The following is a 16065-nucleotide window of genomic DNA, read 5'->3' on the forward strand; positions in this document are numbered from 1 at the left end:
GCCGAAATGGCCTGCTACCGTGCTGTAGGACTAAATTTAAAATAAGCATTATTGTAGAAAACTATAATGTCACCTCAAATTAGTTCAAAATAATGAATGGAATGAATAATTTGTCAAATTAAATTGTTTGTTGCCTTCCTCCCTTCCTCATCTTCTAAGATGAAAATTACATTATGTGGATTTCGTGTGCAAATCAAAATATAATGAGGAGCATATTCTAAAAAGAATGCAGTGGAATCTTTGTTGGTCCTAATTTATCTCTTTAAAAGATTTTAATTTCAGGAAGCAGAAGAATGTTCTGTTGGTTAATCCAAATTTAATCCTCAATGTTTGAATGATATTAACTGCCCTGATCTTAACCATCCTCAATACAGCTGATCTCTTTCTAGCACCAAGTTCCAGGATCTTGTTGCCCAGTGTCATGAGTATTAAATTGTTCTGGGTTAAGGCTGTATTGGGAGACAACCCCACCTTAAATCCAATACATTAATATTTTTTTTGCCATGTCTGGCATACCTGTTTTAATATAGGGTTACCTGTTTTTTTTGAAATAAATTTGCTATTCCATTTGTATATTAACTCTCCTGCTATCCTCTCTCCTATCGCTTATAGTCCAAGTTGTGCCCAGGAAGGGGGCTCCTCTCACTCAAACAGTGAGGAAACAAATCTCACCTGGGACATCCAATAATATTTCTTAAAATCTGCAGTTTTAGACCCCCTAATTTATATTCCCATGTTAATTTTTTCATGGAGACTCCAGCCACCTTCTCACTCCACAAAAAGTTTCTGACACATCCATTGAGCATCTTGAAGAAGCACTGGGGCAACAGAATGGGCAGAGTTTGAAAAAGATATTGCAGTTTTCGCATCACCTTCATTTTTATTATTATGAGCATCTGTTATCGTAAAATGTGATTATCATTGTAAGGGATATTATAGACAGGAGGGAATGAATGGTCACAGTTAACATTCACACAAGTCACAGCCCAGCGATAATTTGATACATTGGAAGGATTGTCACAATCTGTCCCAGATTCAATACATTTGCAAAGAAACAGTGACTGCCTGCTGCAGAGAAAGCAGCTTTTTGAAGCAGCTCTTGTGACCAGCCATTTTGGTGGAATTGAGAGCAAAGCCTGCTCGGTGAATGACTGGGTCTTTTCGGTGGATTGACCTGTGCCAGAAGGGTCTTTTGGGAAGCAAAGTGCTTCATTTTGATTGTGACTGACACTTGGAGAGCGGCTTCATTTTAAGTGTGACTAGCAGTGAAGGTACTTGGAGAGACCAGTGCCGGGGTCTTGGAAGCTTCGTGGAGGCTGCCCAGTTTGAGTCTTGCCTGCAAATGGACCAGGAGAGTTGTGACCATAGCACGTGGGGATGGACATTTCTTCAAAGGCAACGCAAGGAGAATTCGTGAGTCTGTAGCAGCGACAACTCTAGTTCCCATCAGTTCAACATTAATTCTGGGCATCAAATTTCAGAGGCTTACACTTCAACACACACACCACACACACACACACACACACACACACACACACCTGTGCAAAGCTGGAGATAGATTTAGTATTAAGGATCATTTAAAAGTTAAGATTATAGTTTAAGAGTTGGAAATAAAATTAGTGCTTTAAAATGAAACACTGCCTGGTTCATTGTCTATTGCTGCTTGTTACATGCAGTTCGTAACAAAATACAATTTACTCTGCCCACTAATGTTATGGGCTGTGCTCACATCTAATCAAACCCTCCTCAATCTTCCAGAGCAAAGGGAGATCATTTAACTTATATACATTGCATAAATCTTTGTCCACTTTTATTTCCAGGTTTTGATGCATTCCTGTGGCCACTTAAATTGGCTTCTCTGTTGGTAGTATCGATAATCCCTTGTAGTCAAAAGCATAATCTTACCTTTGTCCAAATTTACTTTATATCCCGAGACCTATCTATAATCTTTCAGTGTGGCCTTCAGTTTGGCCAATGACTCCCCATGGTCTGTCAGATATACTAAGACATCATCAACAAACAGATTCATTTTGTGTTCCACCTGGCCTACCTTAACCTCTTTATGTATGGATCCCATCGAATGGTTTCCACTTTTGGCTCAATGACCAATATAAACAGCTGTGACAAAGGGCAGCCTTGCCTACTAGATCTACATAGTGGGAACACTTGAGACATCTACCCATTTGTAATAATTCTGCCCTAGATACAATGTTTTCACCCAATTTATAAATTGTTTATCCCAGTCCAAATTTATCCTGTACCTTAAACAGGAGTCACACTCCAATATGTTGAAGGCCATCTCTGGGTACACCCCTGACTACATCAGATGTATTATATTAAGCAATCTACATTATCTGCAGTTTGCCTTTATTGAACAAATCCAGCCTGATCTGAATTTGTCAATTTCGGTAAATGTTTTGCCAACCTATTGCCCAATGTTCTTGCTATAATTTTCTAATCTGTGTTCAATAGTGATATAGGGCAGTAGGAGGTGGGCTTCAATGGATCTTGATCTTTTTTCGGGATCACCGTGATAATTGATGTCAGAAAATACTCCAGCAGGGTATGTGTTTTCCCACTGTGACCGACTATATAGATATTTTTTTGGGAGATAAATTTGGAAAGATTTGTTAGAGTAGATCACATATAAACACTTTAAAACAGATCTTATTTGAAATACTGGAGCTCTGCTAATGCTAGACAAATCAGCCTCACACCCTTTGCAAGAGCTTTGGAGAGTGGACAAGAGACTTCACTAATGGCTTGTTGTTTACAAAAAGGTAACAGATGAAAGAACTTGTTGGAGCTGCAGATTGTCTGGAGCTGTTCTAAGAGGGTTATGTGGTTTGGCAAGCAGAGAGAATCAAACAGGTTTTTTCTCTCAGAAAGAGAGAAAGAGAGAGAGAGAGTCTCACAGATCAGTTCTACAGTGTTACAACCAGCATCAACAGCTGGAACTGGAACAGGACAAGCTGGAAAGCTTGTGGAAAATCCCATTTGGAAGACAGGTTGTGAGTTCTAGTTCAGCTGGTCAAAGCCCTTGTGGTTCATGCAAGAGGAGAGGACTGGCTGTCTAATGTTTCACTTGGAATAAGAGAAACAAGAAGGAACTCTGCGGAGACTGAAAGAAAGAGGTTATCATTTGGAGAACCCTGAAGGGGCAAGTTTCATCAGCAAGACACTGGAGTGGCTGATTCTTTGGCTTGGCTTCGCGGACGAAGATTTATGGAGGGGGTAAAAAGTCCACGTCAGCTGCAGGCTCGTTTGTGGCTGACAAGTCCGATGCGGGACAGGCAGACACGATTGCAGCGGTTGCAGGGGAAAATTGGTGGGTTGGGGTTGGGTGTTGGGTTTTTCCTCCTTTTCCTTTTGTCAGTGAGGTAGGCTCTGCGGTCTTCTTCAAAGGAGGTTGCTGCCCGCCAAACTGTGAGGCGCCAAGATGCACGGTTTGAGGCGATATCAGCCCACTGGCGGTGGTCAATGTGGCAGGCACCAAGAGATTTCTTTAGGCAGTCCTTGTACCTTTTCTTTGGTGCACCTCTGTCACGGTGGCCAGTGGAGAGCTCGCCATATAACACGATCTTGGGAAGGCGATGGTCCTCCATTCTGGAGACGTGACCCATCCAGCGCAGCTGGATCTTCAGCAGCGTGGACTCGATGCTGTCGACCTCTGCCATCTCGAGTACTTCGACGTTAGGGATGTAAGCGCTCCAATGAATGTTGAGGATGGAGCGGAGACAACGCTGGTGGAAGCGTTCTAGGAGCCGTAGGTGGTGCTGGTAGAGGACCCATGATTCGGAGCCGAACAGGAGTGTGGGTATGACAACGGCTCTGTATACGCTTATCTTTGTGAGGTTTTTCAGTTGGTTGTTTTTCCAGACTCTTTTGTGTAGTCTTCCAAAGGCGCTATTTGCCTTGGCGAGTCTGTTGTCTATCTCATTGTCGATCCTTGCATCTGATGAAATGGTGCAGCCGAGATAGGTAAACTGGTTGACCGTTTTGAGTTTTGTGTGCCCGATGGAGATGTGGGGGGGCTGGTAATCATGGTGGGGAGCTGGCTGATGGAGGACCTCAGTTTTCTTCAGGCTGACTTCCAGGCCAAACATTTTGGCAGTTTCCGCAAAGCAGGACGTCAAGCGCTGAAGAGCTGGCTCTGAATGGGCAACTAAAGCGGCATCGTCTGCAAAGAGTAGTTCACGGACAAGTTTTTCTTGTGTCTTGGTGTGAGCTTGCAGGCGCCTCAGATTGAAGAGACTGCCATCCGTGCGGTACCGGATGTAAACAGCGTCTTCATTGTTGGGGTCTTTCATGGCTTGGTTCAGCATCATGCTGAAGAAGATTGAAAAGAGGGTTGGTGCCAGAACACAGCCTTGCTTCACGCCTTTGTTAATGGAGAAGGGTTCAGAGAGCTCATTGCTGTATCTGACCCGACCTTGTTGGTTTTCGTGCAGTTGGATAATCATGTTGAGGAACTTTGGGGGACATCCGATGCACTCTAGTATTTGCCAAAGCCCTTTCCTGCTCACGGTGTCGAAGGCTTTGGTGAGGTCAACAAAGGTGATGTAGAGTCCTTTGTTTTGTTCTCTGCATTTTTCTTGGAGCTGTCTGAGGGCAAAGACCATGTCAGTAGTTCCTCTGTTTGCGCGAAAGCCGCACTGTGATTCTGGGAGAATATTCTCGGCCACACTAGGTATCAATTGTGGATGTCCTGGAACCACACACATCTCTCTGAAAACTGACGAGAATCTTCCTGAGCGGTAACCATTTACCTTTCAAGCACCAAAGCCTGGTAAACTTTATAAATGTTACATTCTTTGCAGAACTTACTAAATGTATCATTTATTTCTTTTGGTTTATACAAAATTTTGCCTTCACCTATTTGAATCACACTAATTGTCCTCGAGACCTCTTCTGCTCTCACTTGCTAGGACAAGACTTTATGGGCCTTTCCCCCAGCTCATGATACTACTGCCTTGATCTTTGAATCAACCTTTCTGTTTTGTATGTTTTGTATTTGAGCTTTTTGTTTACTAAATCACTGTACTTGTCTTCAGAACCCAATCTTTGATATTCTTTTTCCATTTGAGCTATATCCTGTTCAAAATTATTAATTTCTTTCATATACTTTTTAAAAATCCCTGTAGTATATCCAATTATTTGGCCTCTTATATAAGCCTTTAACGTATCACAAGTTAAAAAAAATTGTCAGTAGAGCGGCAGTTCTTCTCGGAGAACAGTTCTATTTGAGTTCTAAAAAGCTACAAAATTCTGGTATTCCCAACAGGAATGGATTTAGGCATCATCTAAACACCGTGGCTTGCTTATCAGTGTCTATAATCCCCTGTAGTCAAAAGCATAATCTTACCTTTGTCCAAATTTACTAAATATCCCAAGACCTATTATAATGGACAAAATTAGGAATGAATGATCCAACAGCAGCCATGCCTTGTACTCAGACTTTACTATCCTACCTTCCAACTGGACTGATGCCAAGAAAAAAAAAATCAATTCTAGTGTAGGAACCATGTTGCCTTGAGTAGAAAGAATAATCCTTTTCCCTCAAATTCAGCCTTCTCCAAGCAGCTGTAAAATTTAGGACTTTCATGAAGGCATTTGTGGACTTTGCCACCTTGGCCCTCATCACCTTCCTGGCTGATTTATCCATGACTGGATCCAGACAAAAATTGAAATCGCCTCCAATCAATATATTCTCATTCCCTTTTGGCTACTTTCAAAGATATCTCCTGTATAAATTTGGAACATATATATTCATGAGTGTCAAGGGCTCTTAGAATATTTGACAATGCATCATTATGCACCTCCCTGCTGGGTCAATGACCACCTTCTGGACCGACACTGGAACATTCTTTCCTATTAAGATTGCCACTCCCCTGGCTCTGGAATTAAAGGAGAACCTTGCCACCTGGCCCACACACCCCCTTTTCAATTTGTCATGTTCTTGACTTGTAAGGTGGGTTTCTTGTAAGAACACCTCAACAGTCTAAAGTTTTTAAAGTCAGAATGTAGTGCCATGGAGATTATAATTCAACAGGAAAATGTGTTTAAGTTTATTTTTAGGATGTATTTCTTGTTCCAAAGTGAGAGCCCAAAGCCGGGACTACATCAGTTGAGGGAAAGATGAGAGTCGGACTTGGGTACAACAATCAATGAACATTGGTGGGAAGTCTGAAATCTGAATAGCATGATGGGAATACATGATGGTACAGTACAACTTCCTGCATCATTTATACCTCACATCACAAAAATTACAAAAATCAAAGTCAGAAGTTTTACCTGGTGTAGAGGTAGGAACCTTTGTCCACTCCACTTGGCTATGTATAAAGGTAAGATCTTTCTGGATAGACCTTGAGGACATTCTGAAATAAAATTATAAAAGTGGACTTTCTACAAGATCCAGAACTATTCCTTCTGGGAGATATTGGTGAAGTGCAGTTTAGACAATCCGAACACCAAATTCAATTTGTGAAGGTTGCTTTGTTGGTAGCCGGGAAGTGTATAGCAGTTGGATGGAAGACCAACTCTCAACTTAGTATTGCACGATAGAATACGGTAATGCAAAGTTGCATTTCCCTGGAGAAGATTACTCATAATTTGAGTTCATTAAAGTATTGCAGCCATATCTGAGGCACATAGTAGCACAGAGATTATCTATATCCACGCCCTCTCCCCCTTGAGTAATGAGATAAGAAAAAAGCTATCTTGCCAGGTAAATAAAGGAGAGAGTGAATTGGGGTTGTGGCACAGATAATGTGTTTTAATTTTTATCTTTATTTTTATTTTTATTATTTATCTTTTACCCTTTATGGTTTATTTAACATCTGGGGTTCTTGAACTTTGAAGAAGGTCGTGGATCCTGATGGTACTAGGCTATTTTTCTTGTTATTGTGCGTTTATATAAGTTGAGGGAAGAGGAGGGGAGGGAATAAGGGGAAGGGGAGGAAAAAATACTGGACTCAAAATTATATTGCGTAGCAAGAAAATGTTTTGTATTGTTTATTTGCACTTGCATGAGTCTTTGAAAATAAAATATTCAACAAAAAAAATTCAGTGGAATCCTTCAAGTGGAATCTTATTTGCATCTTATTCCTGTTAAATATGCAGGAATGCTTGATATTTTAAGAAACCTGATTTTGGCTGGGGAGGTCATTGACAAGTCTGCAATTGACTGCCCATCCCTCATTGTTTAGAAATGTTTGGCCTTTCGAACAAGAACAGTTTAGTTGAACCAAATGTCTTGGTGAAGTCACACATAGGTTAGAATGAGTGAGTATAGTAGTTCAGTCAGAGAAACCAGAAGGTGGTGGTATAGAGATGCTTTTCGGGTTAAAATTCTATGAGCAGTGACATACTGCTGGGTTAGGTGATGGAACCTTTGTTGTTCCTGATGAGAGGCAATCAACTGAAAATGTTTATTCTCCAAAGTGGCTGCTTGTCTTGTTCAATATTTCCAGCAACTTTTTATTTTAAACTTTTCAGCATCAGAGATATTTTACTTTTAAATCTTCATAATACATTGAAACATAATAATATCCAAGGCATCCTTTTTAAAAAAAATATATTTTATTTATAAATTTTAAATCATATTACATTAATTGTAACATATTCATACAGATTTTATGTAATTAAGTACCCACTCCCATCCACCCCACTAACACCCTCCCTCCTCCTCCTCCTTCCACCTACAAAGAAAGCAGAAAGGAGATCATAACTAAAAGACAACAATAATCAACCTTTTAGCTGTGGAAACTGAGACATCCACCAGAGCAGACTGAGAGATTAAATCTTCATGCCAAGAGTTTTTAAATATGGGCTCCATTCTTTTACAAAAAAAATGATATTTATCCCTCAAATTATATGTTCTCTTTTCTAAAAGAATACAGGATTTCATTTCAGTATGCCATCTTTGCATTCCTAAAACTAAATCAGATTTCCAAGTAATAGCCAAACATTTTTTAGAAACAGCCAAATCTAAATGTAAATATTCATTTTGATACATAGTCTCAGTCCTAAAGCAATTGACTTCATGTCCCCTAATAAAAACAACATTGGATCAAATGGTAGAATCACTTTTAATACGTGCTCCAAAATCAATTTAATTTGTATCCAAAAATTCTTAACTTTAAAACAAGTCCAGGTCGAATGAAAAAAAGTACTTATCTCTTGTCCACATCTAAAACACAAATCTGAAGAAATTAATTCAAATTAATTTCCAGGCATCCTTGATGGCATTGATCTTTTTGTGTACTGTGCAATTGGGTAGAATGTACTGTTATCACATTTTGTTCAGCCAAGATTTAGACTGTTCAGAATTAGGAACTGCTGAGTTACTCAGTTTATTAAATCGTGAGCCTTGTCAGCATTGTATTTTTGATATAATGGAAGATGGATGGTTTCTGCTGAACTTCCTCATGATTTCTATAGAATAAAGAGAGGAAGTAACAAAGGAAATTAGTCATTCATTTCTGCAAGGATATTTAAAAATAAGATGGTAGAAAACAGCATAGAGTCCCACTGAAACATTAGTTTTCTGCCTGTATCTAATCATTTCAAAGAGCCTCAAACATTTACCATACTGAGAAGCTGACTTGTTTATTCATCAGTTGCACCCTACGCACTTCCTTTTTGGTTCTGGAGGTTGTGGCGTGTGACAGGAAGAGAAAAAGACCAGTTATATTTCTTTGCTGTACGTTACAATATGAAATTAAGTATAAAATAAGCGGAGAATTAAGAGAGCAAAAATGGCTTTCAGGAAACTTCCAAATCGTAATGATGTGCTTCAATGGTCCTCAGCTTATTTGGCTGATTACTTCAGAATGGTAGGCAGAAACAAACTATTTTTTTCTTCTCTCTCGTTCACTCTTTGTCTCTCTCACCCCCCGTTCTCTTGCTCTCTCTCTCTCTCTCTCTCTCTCTCTCTCTCTCTCTCTCTCTCTCTTCCCCCCCCCTCTCCTGCTCTCTCTGCCTGTTGCTTGCTTCATCAATCTCCATGTAACTATTTTTAATTATATTGAATGGATACCTAGCTCACAAGTAAAGTTAAAATGAAAATACTTTAATAATCTGACAATGATTGCTTAAAACTTTATCTTGGAAATATTTTGCTTGGTATTACATAAAAGCAGCTCTACTTTTGCCAGTACCTTCTACCTTTATTGCAGGATGTATATATTGTTATGAAGACCAAAATACCTTTAACTAACTGACTTTTGGGAAGATGGGAGAACTGCCTGCTGTAGACCTATTGTTAAAAGAACACCAGAGGGCTATTGGGTAGAGTTGTATGGGAATTTGACCTAGCTATGATAAAAGATTGACAATGTTGTCAATATGCATTTGAAAAAAATCTCAATTGATTCTTGTCTTTTCTAAAAATTTTGGGGATGTCTTTGTTTAACATTTCTATATTCACAGTGTTCCTTGCATGTGTTACTCTAGATTCAATGGCTTTAATTTGTCCCGATCAGTTTCTCATTTTCCACTCTCCACAAATTTGAATGTATCCAAAACTTTGCTGCCTAAATGCTAATTTGCTGCAAATCCCATTTCAAAGTAGATACTTGCTAACCTACTTTGGCTATCAGTGCAACAGCTACTTAATCTTAAAATTACCATCCATATTTTCAAATCTCTGCAAGCATTCATTCTTTTTATTTTTCATTGCCTTTAACTGCTGAAATTTGTGAACTCTTCCAATTCTAGTCTGTCAGAATCCTCAATTCTTTAGGCACAATCTTCAAATATTGTGTTCTCAGTTCCCTCTGCAAAAATCTTGAGTTCCGTCTTCTCAACTCTTTATTTTGATGCCTGCCGACATTTTTCCATACCTTGATGAAGGGCTGAAGCCCGAAATGTCAGTTGTATATTTTTTGACTCAAGCAAGTTGTAGAGAAGTAATTTTTTTCTATATGTGAGTTTATGTGAGATGCATCCATACAAGTTCACCAGAAAACTATTCATATGATATTAACTGAGGAGCAGAACTCAAATCTTCAGGATGATCAGACTCATGTTGGCCTGTTTTCCTGCTCTACTGCATTGCAGGCAAGCATGTCTAGCCCAGGTAGGCAATTTGATCGGCACGGACCAGTTTCCATGCTGTTTGACTCTCTGAGATTGCTGGGCCCTTAATGAAGTTTTTAAATCATTGATAACATAGCTAAGGCAACAGTTGACTAGACAACAACAATGTCGTATACCCTTATCAAGAAGGGCATTGGGAAAAGGTGGATGATTTGTTCGCATGATGTAAGTGGTTGAGAATTTTCTGAGGGATTGGAGTAATCTGCAGGCACAAAAGACTTCATATGCAGTAATCTGGAGTAAAAAACAATCTGTGAGAGGAACTCAGCAGGTTGAGAAGCAACAATTTGTGTGTGTGTGTGTGTGTGTGTGTGTGTGTGTGTGTGTGGGGTGGTGGAGGGGGGTGGGAGGAATTGTCAACATTTTGTGTCAAAACCCTTCATTAATGAGTACATGTGGAAAGGCAGAGATTAATTAAAAACAGCATTTTTATGAGGACCCCAAAACCCAGCAGCAATAGATATTCACCAAGACAAATGGTTACTTAAACAAAAATTGCTTTTAATTATCTTTAAACATGAAAACAGGATCACACTTTAATTTATCACTATTAACTGAACTAACCTAACTTAACCCTCTTCTAATTCTAAGCGCACGTTTATGTAATGTGTGTGTAAATTAGAGAAGTTCATTGATTCACAGTCCAATCTCACTTCTCATTCCTCCAAGTTTACTGGTTGCAGGCAATTCTTATACTGCACAGAATTTAACATTTATGAAGCTCAGCAGGCTTTGGTGCTTGAAAGGTAAATGGTTACTGCTCAGGAAGGTTCTTGTTGGTTTTCAGAGAGAGATTTGTTGTTTCTGGTCACAAACTGATCCCTTTTAATCAGCCACACCAGAGTCTTGCCAAAGAAACTTGCCCCATCAGGGCTTTCCAGATGATGACCTCTTTCTTTCAGATCACCACAGAGTTCCTTTTTGTTTCTCTTATTTCAAGTGAAACACTAGGCAGCCAGTCCTCTCCTTTTGTATTGACCACAAGGGCTTTGACCAGGCTGAACTAAGCACTCACAACCCATCTTCAAAATGGGGTTTTTCCACAAACTTTCCAGCTTGTCCTGTTCCAGTCCCACCTGCTGCTGCTGACTGCAAAGCCACATGACCCTCTTAGAACAGCAAGTTACACTCCAGACAGCCTGCGGGTCCGATGAGTTCTTTCATCTGTTGCCTTTTAGTAAACAACAATCGTTAGCGAACTCTCTTCACCACTCTCCAAAACTCTTGCAAAGGCTCTTGGAGCCAGGCTGTCTAGCATGAGCAGAGCTCTAGTATTTTAAATAGCATCTTTTTTTAAAGTGCTTGGATGTGACCTACACTAAAAAACCTGCCCCAATTTATCTCCCAAAAACATATCTATAATCTGTCACATTTTCCCCCCACAAAGGAATTTTAACTCTTGAGTTAAAATTCACTTATAACTAAACTGACTTTAAAATCATTAAAGAGATAATATACACAATATATAACATGTTATAACAATGTAACCCAATGTTGAGAGTATATTTTTCTATACATGATCAATTTTAACATCTTGACAAACAATCTGCTATCACATTATTTGTACCTTTGATATGATTAATTTGCAGTTCATATTATTACAATATTAAAGTCCAGTTTTACAATCTTCTGTTTTTATTCTTCATTTTATTCAAAAACACCAGAGGATCGTGGTCAGTAAATATCACAATTGGTTCATGAGAGGAACTGAGATATACATCAAAATTGTGCAGAGCAAATATTATAGACAACAGTTCTTTCTCAATAGTGGAATAGTTCTTTCGATGAATATTGAATTATTTTGAAAAGTAGGGAACTGGATGATCAATTTCATTATGTTTTTGTAACAAAACTGCACCTGCTTCCCCCTCACTGGCATCCACTGCTAAAGAAAATGGTCTGTCAAAATCAGGAGATTTTAAAACAAGGTAATGGCAGAACATTTCCTTTAAATTTTCCAAAGCTGTCTGTCAAACTTTAGTCAACATAAATTTCTCCCAATTTTTCAAAAGATTGATTAAAGGAAGAGCAAACTCAGCAAAATTTCCTTCAATCTGGAGTGTAAACAACATAGTTAATATCATTCAGTTTTGATTTAACTACGTACGGTCCAGAAAATTTAGCTCTCAAAGCATTGTCTTGTGTTGGGAACAAAATTAAAACTTTACTTCCTGTCTTAAAATTCCTCATTTGAGCTTTCCTCTCAAATAAACACTTCATTTTACCCTGAGCCATTTCTAAATTCTCTTGAGTCAAAGTCCACACTTTTTGTAACCTATCTTTAAATTTAGAAACATAATCCAACACATCCAACTGCACATCCTCATTAATCCACTGTTCTTTTATCAACATTAAAGGTCCTCTAACCTGATGCCCAAACACAATTTCAAAAGGGCTGAAACCTAATGAATCCTGTACAGCCACCCTTGCTGCAAATAACAATAAATGAATACCTTTGTCCCAATCTTTTCCATTCTCCAGACAATAAATCCTCATCATATTTTTAAGAGTAGCATGAAATCTTTCCAAAGCTCCCTGTGTTTCAATATGGTACGCAGATGAAGTGATCTGCTTTATTCCTAATATAAATCCACTGTTGAAACAACCCAGACATAAAGTTAGATTCTTGATCACTCTGCATCTCTTTAGGCAATCCAAAAACGGAAAAATCGTTCCAGAGCCTTTACCACTATTTTGGCTTTAATATACCTTAATCGTACAGCTCTGAAAATCTCGAGGCTGTGCACATAATTGTTAATAAGTACTGATTCCCAGACTTAGTTTTAGGCAGGGAACCTACACAATCCAAAATAATCCTAGTGAAAGGTTCCCCAATAACAGGAATAGGTTGCAATGGAGGCTACTGGAGGACCCTTGTTAGGTTTCTCCACAACCTGACAAAAGTGACATGTCTGGCACCAATTTACAACATCCTTCCTTAAACCAGGCCAAATCTTATTCATGGTTTTCTTTACACCAAGATGACCACCCAAAGGTATACTGTGGGCTAGATTTAAAATTTCATTCTGGTAATTTCTAGGAACAACCACCTGATGAATCACACCCCTCCCCCACTCTTCATTAGCAGGAATATCAAGCGTTCTCCACTTAATCATCAACAATTTACCCTTCAAGTAAAATCCACATGTAGTAGTCAAAAATTGCAAAAAGAAAACAAACTAGAAACTATATGCATAATTATATATATCTCCACCCTCAAAATAATTAATATATAAAAGATACAATATAGTTATATAAAATAAAAGAAAGAAAAAAGAAATTGTCAGAATTGCACAAATGCATGCCGTCTGACACACATGTTTAAACAGAATTAATTAATACAATTCAGAAGAGATTTTCACAGGTCTAGAGGCACAGGAAGCACAACATTACAAATTTAAACCTAATAGTTGAGTATACAGGCACCAGATTTGTAAAAACATAGCATATTTATTTTTCAAATTATATGTAATTTTTTTCCAAAGGAATACAACTTTGAATTTCTGTATTCCATTTTGCCATACCCAAATGCATAACTGATTTCCAAGTAACTGCAATGCATTTCCTTGCCACTGCTAATGAAACTTTAACAAATTCCAGTTGATATATTGACAGTTTTAATTTAGGTCTTGTTCCTTCAATATTTCTGAATTAAAATAAATCTGGATTTTGTGGAACTACAACACCTATAACTTGTTCCAAAAAATCCCTAAATCCACTTTATTTTAGGACAAGACAAAGTTGAATGCAAAAAAAGTTCCTACTTCCTCACCACACCAAACATTGATCTGATAAAACTGATTTCAATCTATTAATTTTTTTTGGTGTAAGATATAGCTGATTAAAAAAATCTTATACTGAACTAATCTGTACTTTACATTAATAGTGTTATACAATCTCTGGAAAGATCTGTCCATCTTTGCTCATCAATTGTAATATTCAAATCTAGTTCTCTGTCTAGATTTATGAACTTCACATTTAGGAGTTCCTATTTGTAATAAAGAATATATTGTAGAAGTAAACATAACAATTACTCTCCTAAATAAGAATTTATACTTCACGACAACCAGGCATCAACATGGTTGGTCCTAGTTTGTTTCTCAAATATGCTCTCAATTGAAAATAACAAAAAACAATATTTTGGGTTATTCCATATTTATTTCTCAATTGTTCAAATAACATTAATTCACCCCTTTCATAACAATCTTCAACATTTATAATCCCCTTATGAAACCAAATATCCAAAAATTGATTATCCTTTGAAAAAGATAGGAGAATTTTGAGTCAAAGGGATTTTGGGCGATATACATCCTCTTTGCACTAATTTCATCATTTATTTTATTCAAATATTAATTAAAAGCTTCCACAATGGTGTTTCTTTTTCACCAACCCCATGATTTTTTCCATATTCTTCCAATTTAACATAAAATTTTTGTAAAGAAGTCTCAGTTCAGTCAAATATATAAAAACATCATCTGTAAATAAACTAATTTTATGCTCTTCTTGACCAACCCTAAATCCCTTAATTTCCAAATCACTCTGAATTGTTTGCATGGTTCTATAGCTAAAATAAACAAAGCTGGAGATAAGGGAAATCTTTGTCTACTTGACCTCACCAACTAAAATGGTGAATTAGTCATTACTTTAGCTTTAGGATTATTATATAATACCCTAATTCAGTTTATAAAGATCAATCCAAATCCAAATTTTTCCAAGACCTTAAACAAAAAGTCCCATTTCAGTCTATCAAACACTTTTTCTGCACCCAAGCCACGGCAAATCTCTGCTTTTTTTGCACAAAATGGATTATACTATGTCATCTGGCCACATTTTCAGCCAACTGACTTTTGTACAAAACCTGTCTGATTGATATTTATTAATTTAGGTAGGAGTTTAATCATTCTATTTGCCAAAAATTTTGCAGCAATCTTATAATCTATATTTAACAATGAAATGGCTCTATAAATTGAAGGCTTTAAAGGGTCCCTATCTTTTTTAGTTATCACTGTAATAATTCCCATTGAAAATGATTCTGGGAGAGCATGAGTTGTTGAATCCTGATCTAATATTTCTATAAAAATAGAAATTAAAAAATTTTTATAAAATTCAGATGGGAATCCATCCTCTCATGGAGATTTATTACTCTGTAGTGAACCCATAGCCTCCCTCACCTCTAACTGACTAAAGGGAGCATGTAATTTAGTTTGCTCTTCTAGACTTAATCTAGGCAAAATTATCAATGATAAATTTAAACATCTTTTAAAGATCCCAAACTATACAATTTCAAATAAAAATTCTTAAAGGATTCATTTATTTCTTGAGGCTTATAAATAATAACATTAGTATCCTTTTTAATTTCATTATTTGTTCTTGAGATCTGCTCTGTTTTTAATTGCCAAGCAAGTACTTTGTGTGATCTTTCACCCAATTCATAATATCTTTGTTTTGTTCTTGTAATTGCTTTGTCCGTTCTGTAAGTTTGTATGGTGTTATACTGAAATCTTCAAATTAATTAATTAATTAATTACCTAGGCTTATCTTAAGAACCCTGTTTTTGAAGAACCTTTTCCAAAACTTTTATTTCTCTTTCTAAGTGGTCAATCTCTTTCATATTCTTCTTTTTAATTTTAAAGTAAAACATAATTTGACCTCTTAAATACACTTTCAAAGCATTCCAAATAATAAATTTATCATTTACCGAATTCAAATTTGTGTCACAGAATGTCCAAATTTGTGTTCTAACAAACTCACAAAAATCTTTTTTTAATAATAAAGAATTCAACCTTCATCTATAAATCTTTTTCTCCTTATCAGGCATTTCAATCATTATTAAAAAGGGCAAACGATTAGACAAGATCCTCGCTTTATAATCAGCTTCAAGAATGGTAGTTTGCATTTTTAAATTAAAAATAAATCAATTCTATCATAAGAATCATGCCTACTCAAATAAAATGAATAATCCTT

At 37.2% G+C, this 16065-nt stretch overlaps 1 protein-coding gene across 5 annotated transcripts in view; it reads left to right on the forward strand.

The window, feature by feature from the left end:
• lcp2a (lymphocyte cytosolic protein 2a) overlaps positions 1 to 16065 on the forward strand; it is a 195207-nt gene that overhangs the window by 50774 nt on the left and 128368 nt on the right. Inside the window, exon 1 of one of the 5 annotated variants that reach the window (XM_069898928.1) lies at positions 1363 to 1413. The exons of 1 other annotated variant lie outside the window; for it this stretch is intronic. In XM_069898928.1, coding sequence (XP_069755029.1) covers positions 1378 to 1413 — 36 coding nt within the window. In that variant the 5' untranslated portion in view covers positions 1363 to 1377. Of the gene's footprint in view, positions 1 to 1362; positions 1414 to 8537; positions 8838 to 10000; positions 10082 to 16065 lie in introns of those variants that run through there. 3 more of the 5 variants (XM_069898926.1, XM_069898930.1, XM_069898927.1) reach the window with 3 other exon arrangements.

This window comes from Narcine bancroftii, chromosome 9, assembly GCF_036971445.1.
Source record: "Narcine bancroftii isolate sNarBan1 chromosome 9, sNarBan1.hap1, whole genome shotgun sequence".
In the NCBI taxonomy this organism is placed as follows: domain Eukaryota; kingdom Metazoa; phylum Chordata; class Chondrichthyes; order Torpediniformes; family Narcinidae; genus Narcine; species Narcine bancroftii.